We start from the raw sequence: 13,594 nt of genomic DNA, 5'->3' as shown, positions 1-13,594 counted from the left end.
ACGGAGCTGTCCTCCGGCGGCCGGCAGACAGCCGGTAGGGCGTTGGTTTCCCGAGTGTCCGAGGGCGCCCCGGGCCTGCGCAGGCCTGCCGGACGACGTGGGCCCACGCGGTGCCCCCGGCCGGGCCCTGAGGTAGTACATGTGGCGTGTGGAGCCCTTCTCCGGCTCAGAGAGGAGCCCGAGGGCCTCCAGGGCAGCGTGGAAGGTGGGACAACGAGGGCCTCAGGGAGGCTATTCTAGGCTACAACTGCTTCAAGAGCCACAAGACATGTGGTTGGTGATGCCCCGGAGCAGGAGAGCTCTGGGCCCGGGGTTCTGACCCACGAGGAGCAGCGCAGGCAGACTCTGGGAAGCTCCCCGGGGCCGGGTGACGGCGCTGGCTCTCTTGCAGCCAGGGCCAGCTGGCTGGGAAAGTGCTAGTCACAAAGGCCAGGTCAGAGGTTCCCAGAATGACTTTTCAACAAATATTTTTAGGCTAATGGTCTGAGGAACCAGAAGAGTCTTTTTTGTCCTTTTTTTTTTTGGATACATAATTCAAGCAGTTAAAAAACCGGGCTGGGAAAGGAATGGGATGAGGAAGAGAAGGCAGGGTGGCAATGTGATTGCCAAGGAAAGTGTGTCAATAAGAGTATTCTTAAAAACACACCCAAAATAACCTTCTTCTACCTTGACTTGAGCCCCTCAAGTGGCACAGAAAGAAGTGCCCACGGCGGGAAGGGGCTATTTTCTCCTAGATTCCACCTAGCAGTATCTTTCGGGAGCCACAGTGGGACACAAGGAGGAAAACCAACACTGGTTCAAACAACAGGTTATTAATAAGCGGAGGTAACTTAGGAAACGGGAGAAAACATACAAATAAGAAAACCACAGACACCCCGCGCCCCCTGGCCCCTGGGGTGGATCTTTCCCAAGGCAGGTGGGGTTGGGAAGAGACATAGAGTGAGAGGCGCCCTCCCTCTCCCTCCAGAACTGAGTAAGATGCAGTGTGCTTTCAAAGAGGAGGGAGAGACAAAACCACAAGAGGAATCAGGTCCTTTGGAAATGTTTCTCACAGGATGACAGAGTAATCCATCAGTGAGGCTACGGATTCCTAGAGTTGGAAGGAGCTTGAAGAGGTCGGCCAACCCAACTTTCCCCAGCGCACGACCTCCAACCCCCCAACAGCATCCCAGGCCATGGGTCACCCAGGCCCTGCTTAAAAGAAGATAATTTTTACTTATCAGCTTAAATCTGCAGAGCCATTTAAAACAAAAAGTATCTAAAAAGCAAGAGGCACCATTCCAGTTGACAATATGGTTTTAGAGAAATCTCTAGAAATATGTTTATTTCTAAAAGTTCTGCTTAAGATAGCTGTAGCTGTTGGCCACCGGCTGCAGTCAAGAGCCTGAGCAGGTGGTGGGCAGAGAGGAGGGGAACAGGGCACAGGACGGGTTAGAAGGGACAAAGACGCTTCTCCTCAAAAACAATGTGGAAGTTAAAGCACAAACATGATTTTGTTCCTTTTTTACTAAACTGTTCACAGAACCTCTTATTTACAAGGAGCTCCGGCAATCGTGACCAACATCCTGCCACACTGCGAGTCCTTTCCTGACACTGTCGTACCGCTCGTCACAGCTGCGGGGTCATCCTCGGGAGTATTTTCAGAGAACAGTGCTCAGGACTGCAGAAGGTGCCCATCTTATCACGAGGCAGTTCTCTTTGAAAGTTCTAAAACTGACAAAAAAATTCTGCCTCTATAGTTTCTGCCTTGGCCTGAGCTAGGCACTCTGCAGCCCACACATCAGCTCGTTCTGAAGACTTGCCTACAGGCCAGAGCCCAGGCCTTCAAAGGCGCTTGTGACAGCTTCCAGAGCACCCTCCACCTAGCTGTTATCCTTCTGGTGGCCTCTCACATTGTGGTGCCCGGAACTGGCAGCTAAACGCAGTGGTCAGGGGCCCACCCAATGCAGCACAGGGACAGAAGGAGCAGACAGACTTCCTTTCTAGCTCCCAGTCCCAGACACAGACAAGTGCTATCATTTTTTTTTAAACAGTTGTCTTATGTTCAAATTATCCATGATCCCCATGCCATCCCCTCACTTTTTTCTTTCTTTCAATCAGGAAGTATCTTTTCTGAACCTAGACATAAGACTTTATATTTAGCCATGTTATTAGGCTGTAAAGAGCACTGCAGACCCTAACACTCAACACTTTATCCCTGCCAGCACTATTCTCTGCTTTCTTTATTTTTATACAAGTTACTAAAAAAAGTGTATGTTAAAAAGGACGCTGCTGGCGTGCCCCAGTCTTGCTGACAAGGGGCCATTCTTATCAACATCATCTGGGTGTGGCTATTCAATCCACTCCTCAGACCTTTCAACCCTATTGCTACTTCCTGTTCTCATTCACAAAGATATCAAGAATGACTTTATCAAATGTCTTATTGAAATCAAGATAAGCTGGGCACGTCATACACGTCACACACTCTGCATCTACCAGCCCCGTCACCTGAACTGGAAAGGAAGTGATATTACAAAAGGATCAAGGAGCTCACTTTTTGTACCACTTGTTAAATAACCCTTCTTTACTCGAAGGTACAAAAGTTATACACACACACGCACACGCGCGTGCGCGCACACATGTGCACACACACGCATGCGTACTTGTAACACAAATTTTGTTTGCTTGTTTTTAAGTTTCTCATAACATCCAAGTTAAGAAAGCATAGTTTAGGGTCTAACGATCTCAAACAGAGATCTAGAAAATATCCAGTTTATTTAACTACTATAGTCTGCTACTTTTGATATTTTAGGGAAAAAAGAAAAATTCAACTTTGGTAAAGAGTTTTAAGTATTATTCGAGGACTTCATTAGGTGAATTCTGAACTGGGGGTTATTTATAACAACTCTAAATATTCTAGCCACATATTTTGGGATTTTTCAGCTATCTAGAATCATCTTGAATTGAGATGTCAGAGAAGCAGGCGAGTGGCAGCAGGGCCCAGAAGTAACTCCTTTTATCAACACACACAGACATTACTTGTCGGTCACGTGGCGGCAGACAGGAGTATGAAGAAAGCACTAGCCCAGGGGATTCGCGAGGGCAGCCCCCCCACAGGAGCGGACACGATCAGTGACCAGAGGCCGAGATGAGTGGCAACAGCAGCCACGGTCATAACCACCACTGGCATTTGCCTGCGAGGCACCAGCCGCCCCAAGTTCTCACCTTGGTTACTTCTCTGCATCCTCCCAGGAGCCCCAAGAGGTAAATGCCAGTGAGCCTCCTCCTATAGGTAAGAAACAGAGCCTTGGGGTTAAAGGGCTCCTGAAGGTCACACAGCAGTTGCGGTGGAAGTCTTCAAACCACGTGCACCTGGCACCATAGCTTACGCAGGCTCCTAAGCACTAGGCTCACTAGGGGAAGTACGTAAAATGTTTACAGATGTCTTCCTCAACATAATTGAAATTAGAAAGTTTGGGGCTTTAAGTGGGTAAGCCTCGGTTCTCTTGGAAACCACTCAAAAAAAGTCTCTTGGCTGCTGCCAGATCCACACGTGCTGACATGCTGTCACCACAGGAGAAAGCCTGCTGTTCTCCTGTCAGGAGCAAGACCCTTCTCTAAAAAGTACAAGCATAAAAATTAAACCTCAGTAACGCGTAAGGACAGAGAAGTTTTAGATTTTACGTCAGTTATTCCCAGCAGGCTAGGGTTTGGGGCATGACTCTTTTGGGCACTAGGGACACTGGGTAATTCCTATGAGAAATCTCTCCAAGAAGGGAGGGTCTGTCTGCAAGAAGCAAGGGGCCTCACAGCTCCCAGGCCAGCTGACAGCCGCTGGGAGGACAGAGCCCCACACGTGCCATGCAGAGAAGGCGCTACAGGAGGAAGTGGGGGACGCTCCACTGACACACGGAACAAATCCCATCACTCGAGATTTTAAGTCTAATGCACTTCTGTGTGTTCGGTCAACCTCAACCCTGCACTTAGGAAACTGTTTCAGAGTTTCATTTTAAAACCCCAGGTTATCAGAACTAAAACAGAAGGGGAATCTAATAATGAGCCTATATTTTCATGAAAATTAAGGATTCTTGGGAAACAAATTCATGAAAATACCCTTGGATCCTTAAACCGCTCACAATAGCACCTTATAGAAAAGGAAAAATAGTAGCCTCAAGCATTTAAATCCCAAACACTGGGTCAAATTACTGATATACAAATTCTCCTGTCTGACCCTAACAAGGATGGAAATCAAACCCTCTATTTTACACAGCAGTGGTGTTTAATATACCACTTTTCTACATTATGAAAACATAGTCTTTTAAAGACTCTTTAAAGTTCAAGTTGAGTTTCAAGTAATCGCTTTGCAGCAGCTCTAGGAGAATTATTGCTCCTCCTGATTAAAAGTGCCTATTGAAGAAAAGAAGTAGCAAAGTGGGAACACGCCTTGGAGGACTGTACTCCTCAAGGCCGCGCACGGCCTGCTTCCAGGATTTTGTTGGGGCAGAACGTGCTGAATTCTAACCTGGCGTGCAATCAAGCCCAACACACACAATGAGGTAGCGAGAACAGGGGTTTCCTATAAACACAAAGGACAAGGGGACACGCGCACGTAATTCTCACCCAATGAAGCAGGAAACTCGACAAAGCAGCCATGTCGAGTCATATTTACACCAAGCTCACTGGTTCAACTCGAGAAAATCCAACTCGAGCTTCTAAGGTACACCTTATATGTAACTGATGAGGAAGAAAAATAAAAATAAGGTGCTTCAAAACCTATGATTTGTACTGAAATGCTAAAAATAAAGTTCTAATGAATATAATTCACCAACCAGAAAGAAAGATGACCTTACATCTACTAGGGATCTGAATTCTCTGCAGCGGCCATTTACTTACACAGGTCATAGGAACTGGCTGATCTTTCTCCACTTCATCTTACGCAGCGTGCACCCAGACTCTGGGCTGTCATCCCTCCTGCTCGTACCTTCTCTAACTCAAATCACAGTGATTTAAGAACTACCACACCTTCGTTGGGCCATGAGGACATCAATATCAAAAATTATGATCAGCTCAAATTTCAGTTGAGTAGCAATTTAAAAAGACTAGTTTTTAATCTCAAAATAAAAAAGAAAAGGCAATAGACTTTTCTCACTAGATAATTATGCAATGTTGTTTTATTTATTAGATATTTGATTTCAAGAGAAAGGGATGGAGTTTAAAAATCTAATCCCTTAGAGAACTTCAATGATAGAACGGAAAAGAACAAACTTTCCTAAACTGTGTGCATCGGACCAAAGAACAGAGTCCTCACTGAGCTCCCCACATGTCCCATAAATGAACTACTGCAATGAGACAACGCTGAGATATGTTTAAAATTAAAATAATAATAGCATTACTTCTGAAAGATATAAAAATTTTAAAAGTTTTACTGGCTAGATTGCCAAAAAAATAGAAAAAGTCTATAGTTGAACGAGATTAAGATCTCACTGCCAGCAGGCGACACAAGCTCGCAACCTGAGTTCACGTTCTTCTCAGACATGGGCAAGTGGGTCATGCCTCACCTGCATACCACCCATTTCTATAATTTCTGAAGCAGCTACAAAGAATACTGCAGGGATTATTAGAAAGCTAGCGAAACACTTTCCTCACCATTCTAGGACACAGTGCCTTTTCTGTTACTCCTTACATGTGGTAAGAAAGGGAAGTTTAAATGAAGCTTCAGCTCTTTCGAAGTAAAAACAGCTTCTCCTTCAAACACACTTATTACTTCTGTTCTTACGACCTTAGTAGTAAACTCTTACATTTTCCATAGCTAACTGACAAAGAAAGCCAAAGATTTTTCAAGTTTCTATCTGTGCAACTTGCAAAAGATATGTTTGGGGATTTAAGTTATACCACAAATAATTATATGATTAAAAATACTCGTATGTCTAAGAAAATTAAGTGGTAGTCTAACAGGCTGGACGTGAAATGATAATCCAAAGACCTGGATTCTGCTTTTGGTTCCTACTCACACCTGAAGTGGGAAATTTAGCTGTGTCTCCTGGCCTCAGAGACTGCTCTCCGTCCAGTGGAGAGCACTGCACCCATCACAGAGATGTGAGGACCAAAGCAGTATGTTCTGGGATTTTGAGCCCCATGTAAAATGCAATAAATAAAGCCCAACACTATATAATGTGATCAACGTTATTAGGTGTGCTGAGTACAGGGTCTCAAAACCCCCACAGAACATACAGAGACCGTGGGATTGGGCATCATCTATGGCAGGCACTTGGCATTTTTTATTCTGTACTAGTTTCCCACTCTCTATTAGGAGGCCAGCCCATCTGTGTACAAAATGTTTCATTTAAAATCCAGGAAAATAAGTCACTCTTGGAGAGTACTTTTCAATCCTATGCAGAATATCACTTTGATCACATGCATACTATATTCACTGGTCAAACATTTATTGACTACCCACTGTGTCCAAGCACTGGGATTGGCAGATGAGTAAAAGAGGGCCTTGCCCACAAAGAGTCTGTAACCTAGAGGGAGGGCAGGAGTACCTCTGCCTCACCGTCAAGCTCCCCAGAAATCCAAGCAGAATTCTTAGTAGGTGCTCGATAAACATTTGTTGATTAAACCCAGGGCAGGCTTTTCTGCACCAATGGGAATCTCTTTCCTCGTCGGCTCCCACAAGCCTCACAGGCTCGAGACGCAGCCACCGACCGAGAGCGGCCTCGCCCTGCCCCTCTGCCAGGTGCTTTGTAATGGGGTCCCAGCACCTTGTACATTGATGCAGTGAAAGCGACACCTCATTCTTTCCCCAGATAATCAAATGTCTTCATCTGACCCCAGGGGGCCTCCTCTTGAATCAAGAAAGCCAACATTCTGGAAGGTAGTACTGCAGTGTCTTTAGCGCTCCCTGGAAAACGCTGTGGGATCCCCGGTTTGGTACACTGAAGCAGGAACGCACCAAATGGAACCCCAATGGACCAAGGCAGCTAACCGATTTCTCTAGAAACCTAACTTACTACCATGAGGAACTGAGATGCCACAGCAAAGACAGCCCTACCTTTACCATGTCAACATAACAATGTACTTCCTGGACATGGCCTAGGGAACCCTCCTTATCAATTATGAAAATGGCATTTCCAAAGCCGCACTGCAGAAAGGGCCACCATTAAAGTGATAGTGCAATATAACAAGTCGCTTCAGTGCAAACAGCATCCCGCCCAGCACTCCTCAGAGGTTCTTTCCTTGTTGTTGCACAGATTGAGAAAAGCCTACTGCTAGCTACCAACCCTCACAGCAATGAAATCATGAAATAAACAATGAATTTAGACATTTCTTAGGCCAAATCTTTATAGCATACCAACAACTAGTTGGTAAACACTGTTTTTAATCCCACTAAAGAAAAGAAATGCAAACACCAAGTAAAACTTACTACAAACTACAAATATACCAATATTTACACTCAACATGAGTTTAACCCAGTAGTATAAACCGAAGGGCCACAGGCTCAAGAATTTATCTGAAGCACCAGGAGACAGTAATGTATGTAGTTTGGAACTACAATTCAAAAAGTAAACATGTACAAACAGACTTACCAAGTCACATCTCACACACACACACTCTCACACACCTCATCTCTCTCTCACACTTTTTCCTCTCACAGGATATAAGCACTATCACAAAAAAAAAAAGAAACCCCAAAACACTTCATTTTAAATTAAACACTTAGATCGTTGAAAAATCTATATTTGGATGTGTTAAACAAAGAAAGAAACAAACAAACTTACTTTAGACTGTAGCCTAAGAGAGATCCTTTAAATATTCACTTATTCTAACCTGAGATAACTTTCCTTCTGTTGGTGGGATAATGAAAATAAATTGCACTTCCCCCAAAGATTTATGTTTAAAATTTTAAGATCTATCGTCAGCCGCCAATTCCAACATACATCTGGTAAAAATGCCTTATGGAAAAAGAATTATCAAAAATTTATCAGGAAAAGATGTTTCAAGGCATAAGTGGAATGTTAAAACATAAACCTGCATGAAATGAGTTAAAATTTATTTCACAATACTGAAATAACTGTAATTTACAAAAAAGTCATGATTAATTTTGGAATATAATAAAATTAAATATATCCCTACACTTCAACATAATATTTTTATATTTATACATTAGTAAAATAACAGTGTGGCACTTAGCAGCTTTTGTTGGTTACTGCATCTATTATGTTGCAAATTTATTTTAAAAAATATTATCTAATTTCTGTAGCTACAGTGTCAATGAACTGAATGAAAAAAAAAAAAAAAACGAACTACTTCTATAAAATGAACTGACCCAGCCACGCAGGCACTGACAACACTGCAGTAGCAACCCACTCATTCCTAAACAACAAACTGTCTCCTTGGGAAGGCCCAGCATAGACTGGGAAGAATTTTAAACTCCAGAAATTAAAAAACAAAGAGAATTTTCTGACTGTGAAGGCTTTAATAAGGTATCAGTCACTACTTTAACGTACCGCAACCGCAGCTTCTGATGCCAAGGTTCTGTTCTGTACTAGGTATTTTACCAAAGAAAATTCACTTTTTCAGCAACTTGTTTCCCCTATATCTAATTGTAAAAAGAAAATTTTCTTTCTTTGTCGTGGCCACATAGCTTGCTCTGATTAAAGGATATCCAAGTATTGTTGGGAAAGTGTGCAGACAACAGCTGACTGGTACACGATGCAAAGAAAAAAGGCTGGCTTTGATTGACATATCGAATCTGACTGTGTTACACGAACGTGTGGCAAATGTGGCCTAGTGCCTCTGACAGAGAAGACAAAAACCTTATACCTTCTGCTACCAAAATCTTCTGCCACAACAGAGAGTTAACGTGCCACGAATAACATTCTTTAGAACCCCCACGGGCAAGGCTCCCTTCAGCAACTTTTACAGCATTGTATTGACTACTAACAGGTGTAAGAAAAAAACTGCTCACCCCTTTTTCTGTTCACAGTGGGAAAACATAAGCAACATTTCTATGCATGTTAATAGCATATAAACATTCCACACAGGAAGTCTCTACAAGAAATTCCTGTTCTCAAATTTATAGCCAAAGGATACATTTATACATTAACCAGTAAGACAAAAATCCTGCTTCTTAGAGCCATATTCTAAGAGAAAAATAAAAGCTGTAGAAAACAATTAAAAATGAAGACTTCTATATTAAATTGATTAGAAATCTGATATTGCATAAAATTCAAATTATGAAGTAATCAAGAACTTTGAAGTCCCTGATTTCCTGCTAAGGTGGTATAATTCGAATGGAAAACAAAATATCTTACAAGATAAGTGCTACTAAGGACAGACCTTCCCCCCAGTAGGAAGTGGGGAGAGTGGGCTGGCACGGGAGTGAGAGAGGGAGGAAAGGATGAATTTGCTCTATGATGAACAGAATGCAATTGGGTTGAGGTAGTTGACTCTACCAGCCAAACTTTACTTGTAATTTATCTAGAACTCTTACTAGTGAACGGCATTGAGAAAATTCTACTACAAAGACGAGATTCTTAACAAAGATTCACGTTCTAAGACAAGTTTTCATCCTAAACAGTAGTAAACAAGACTGTGTGTGCTTTCAGACAGATTGTTTTTAAAAGTTTTTGATCCCTATATATTTTGTCTGGACAGTTTTTTTAGTCATAGCAGACCTTTTTTATTTGTCTGACTCAAGTCTTTCTTTTATAAAATCTCATACTCACTAATACCCTCATATTTATAAAGTGGTTTTGGTTAATTGGAAAGAAGAATGGCACTGCATGAGATCCTTCACAACGCCAAGAGTACTACCCCAGAAATGATGACATGACGTGTCTTAATCCAAATTAACACAGAGGTTAGCAACTTCCTTGAAATTCACATGAGGGCTGCAACCTGACTCATTAATTTATTAAATCTTTAGATTACTAAGATAGAATGTCATCAAAGATAAATTTTATCTTAGTTTCAATTCATCATAATATAGTTTAAAAAGAGTCTCAGGACAGAGTACTAGTAGTATATGGACACGAGCTCGCATACAGTCCAATCTAACATTGTAGGCACAAACCTTACTTGGTCGGGCAGGGTTAGGCATAATGCTCCCTTTCAGGTGCAGTAGAAAGCAATCTTGGTATGTTAGGATATGTTGATTTGCATATATGGATTTTTGTTTGTTTATTTACCAAAGCCAGGGACTCGCACACAACCGTCAGTCGGATACGAGTTCCCTTCAAGGAAAACGCACCTTAGTATTTTAACGTCAATATTTTACATTATACCGATTCTCACTTTCCTTTTCCTTCTGACATTTACTAGCCTCTGTTTGTGCACAGACACATCTAACTGGAGGAGCTGCTTCCTCCCAGGTAGTTTTCAACAATCACGTGTTCTCCCAAACAAGAGCTGAAGCTCAAGCTTCTAAGCATTATAAAACCACCAGAGGTACCATACAAAGCCCGGCACGCAGAGCAAGTTCTGGCTGCCATTTCTGTTCCCCTCACATAAAGCCGTGTTGTGGTGCACTTGGTCAGGAGCTCTGCTTCTGCTCTGCTTCTTCTTCAAGGCGAATGAACACGGATACGGAATAGGCCTTGCTGAAGCTGCAGGCGGAAAAGCTTGCAATTTGCAATACGTAAGGCTGCACACCCGGTGCGGCGAAGGTCGGAGGGAAGGAGTGGTTTAGTGTGGTGCCAGGTTCCTGTGCTTCTCTTAAACTCACGCACGTAGTCGTAATTGGTACCTAAACCACGAGAGTAAGCAAAGGTGACACCACAGGCCTCAGAATCACTAGGAAACAGTTCCAACAATATCACCATAACGTTCTCACCTGTATCAAGATCTCCGATAACGTAAATACTGGCTCCTATGGGTACAGCTCCATAAACAAAAGAGGAACTCGCGGGGATGCATAAATTCTGGTCATTAAGATAGATCCATCTGAAAACAAACAGATGGACAAAATTAAGGAAATCAAAAGGATGACCACAACATCTAGAAGACTAACGGAGACAACAAAACTTGGTGAGCCCCTGACAGTACCAGGCACTGAACCAGTTATTTCAATCCCCACACTCCACTTCTGGGAGTCAAACTCCACTGATCACTTCCTGTCACTATACATATGAGTTCTGCCTGTTCTAGAGTGTCATATACATTGAATCATACAGAGTATGCACTTTTCAACCTGCTCCTTTTGCTTAGCACAATGTTTCTGAGATTCGTCCATGTTGTTGCTTGCATCAATAATCTGTTTCTTTTTATTTCTAAGTAGTATTCCATTATATGGATTCACCAGAATTTGTCTATCCATTCACCCGCTCACTCTCATTTGCGTAGCTTCCAGTTTTTGGCTATTGTGAATAAAGCTGGGACACTAGAGTGCAAATCTTTTTTGTGGACTTATGTTGTGGAATTGCTTGGTTATCTGGTTAAAGGTATATTTCACTTGACAAGGAAATGCCGCACTGTCTTCCCAAGCGTTGTGCCATTTTGCATTCCAGTTAGCAATGTATGAGAATTCCAACTGCTTGGCATTACTGCCAGTTCTTGGTGCTGTTGGTCTTTTTCATTTTCTCCATATTAAAATGCACTTCCCTAGAGACTAATGATGTTGAGCATCTCCGTGTGCACATTGATCCTTTTACATCTCTTCTTTTGTGAAATGTCTGTTCAAAGATTTGCTCATTTTTAAAACTGGGTTTTCTATCTTCTTATTGAATTATAAGATTCTTTATATTTGTGGATACAAGTCCTTTGTTAGACACATGTATCACAAATATTTTCCCCACCATGTAGATTGTCTTTTCATTGTCCTAATGGAGCCTTTTGAAGAACAGAAGTTGTTCATTTTAATGAATTCCAATTTATCCCTTTTTTCTTTTATAGTTCATACTTTCTGTATCCTTCTAGGAAATTTTTGCTTACTCCAAGGTTGCAAAGGTTTTCCTATGTTCTTTTCTGGAAATTTCATGGTTTCAGCTTTTACATTCAGGTCTTAACAATACATTTCAAGTTAATTTTTGTGTATGGTATGAGGTAAGAGTCAAAGTTCATTTTTTTCCATACAGATATCTAGTTGTTCCAGCATCATTTGCTGAAAAGACGTTTCTTTCCCCACTAAATTGCCTTGGCACGTCTGTTGAAAATCAATTTAATAACCACTGAAAGGATGCAGGGCTCCGTGAAGAAGTGGTTGATTCCACAGCTGAAACAGAAAATACAAGAGGAGCCTGGAGCGTCTTGTGCTGCCAGATAGGAAGTGCTTAAAAAGGGATGGGGCACATCAAAAGGACACCCAGGCCAATATGAAGTAGCTCCCGGTGGGCACAGCTGGAACAAATCGAGTGACAAAACAATGACGGTATTAGATTTATAACTCAGAATAAAATAAACATCTGTGAGTCTACACTGATAAAAACAGTTAACTGAATACATTAAAAAAATAGGGAGAAGGGACAAGTCTTCTTCACAGAATTCCAGTTAACAAATGTGGAAGGAATGAGGGAAACAGAAAAACCACTATTGGGCAAACAGCACAGTAATAAATGCCGCAGGCCAGTCCATGGACAGACAGGTGCTAAATTAGTGGTGAAAGCTGGAGGAGAAACAGTAAGTTTGCATATCCTCAACTTTTCTCTTCCAAGACATTTAATAATTACAAAGGGGAAGACAGTAACTTCGCAGTGGAGAAACCCAACAGACCCCACCTTAACCAGGTAAACAAGGTGAGCATCACCAGTATTAAGACACATCGACACCATGTTCTCCCTGACGTGGTGCAGAGAAGGGCACAGCATCACTTCTGTGGTCTTCCTGCCAAAAAGGCGTAGCCTCGGCCTATGCTTGATAAATCGTTAGACAAACCCAAATTAAGAGACAGCCTATAAAAAACTGACCCATCATCTTCAAGAGTACCAAGGTCATGAAAGACAAGGAAAGACAGAGGAACTGTCCAATCCAGATTAAAGGAGACTAAAGAAACACAATGGAGTGTAATGTGGAATCCTGCATGGGATCCTGGAGCAGACGGAAAAAAGGTACTAGTGCACGAGCTGGTGAGATCTGGGTCAAGTCTGTAGTTTACTTAGTAACATTGTACCAACATAAATATCCTGGTTTTGATATCTGCACTATGGTTATGTAAGATGTTAACATCAGGAGAAGCTGGGTGCAGGGCTCATGGGAACTCTATTTTTGCAACTTTTCTACAAGTCTAAAATTATTCCAAAATACGAAGTTTTTTGCTTCAAAAAAACAAAACAAAACAACTGGACTCTGCTATCTAATAATGTTCACTCAAGGTAATCTGACCAAACAATTCCCCTTTAATAGCTAAAGGCATAGCCAGGTCCTAACAGACCTCAGCCAGACCTTGGAAATGTATCTAAACTCTTAAGAACTCCTGATGGCCAGGCCTGCTCTCATCACTGGAGCGTACAGGTGTACAAGCACTGTTCCTGGTATCTCTAACTCTCTGCTACGAAGTGTCCAAGAAGCCAATGGCTTAGGCCTGAGCATCTCGATGTTAGATACTAGTGTAAAATTATTTCACTAAGAACAGCACTCCTATTTCTAAGAGCTCTCATTGAAAAGTGAAAATAGGAACCTG

At 42.2% G+C, this 13,594-nt stretch overlaps 1 protein-coding gene across 1 annotated transcript in view; it reads right to left on the bottom strand.

Annotated features, from left to right (window-relative positions):
• Positions 1–3,426: 3,426 nt before the first annotated feature.
• The window catches only part of GAN (gigaxonin), a 59,836-nt gene continuing 49,668 nt past the window's right edge, over positions 3,427–13,594 (bottom strand). Inside the window, exons 10-11 of the mRNA XM_058528353.1 lie at positions 10,814–10,923; positions 3,427–10,726 (exon numbers count right to left, since the gene is read on the bottom strand). Coding sequence (XP_058384336.1) covers positions 10,545–10,726; positions 10,814–10,923 — 292 coding nt within the window. The 3' untranslated portion in view covers positions 3,427–10,544. The remainder of the gene's footprint in view (positions 10,727–10,813; positions 10,924–13,594) is intronic.

The sequence above is a fragment of the Diceros bicornis genome, chromosome 32 (assembly GCF_020826845.1).
Source record: "Diceros bicornis minor isolate mBicDic1 chromosome 32, mDicBic1.mat.cur, whole genome shotgun sequence".
NCBI lineage: Eukaryota > Metazoa > Chordata > Mammalia > Perissodactyla > Rhinocerotidae > Diceros > Diceros bicornis.
Note: the sequence above shows the minus strand (reverse complement) of the source record. Positions and strands in the feature narration are given on the sequence as shown.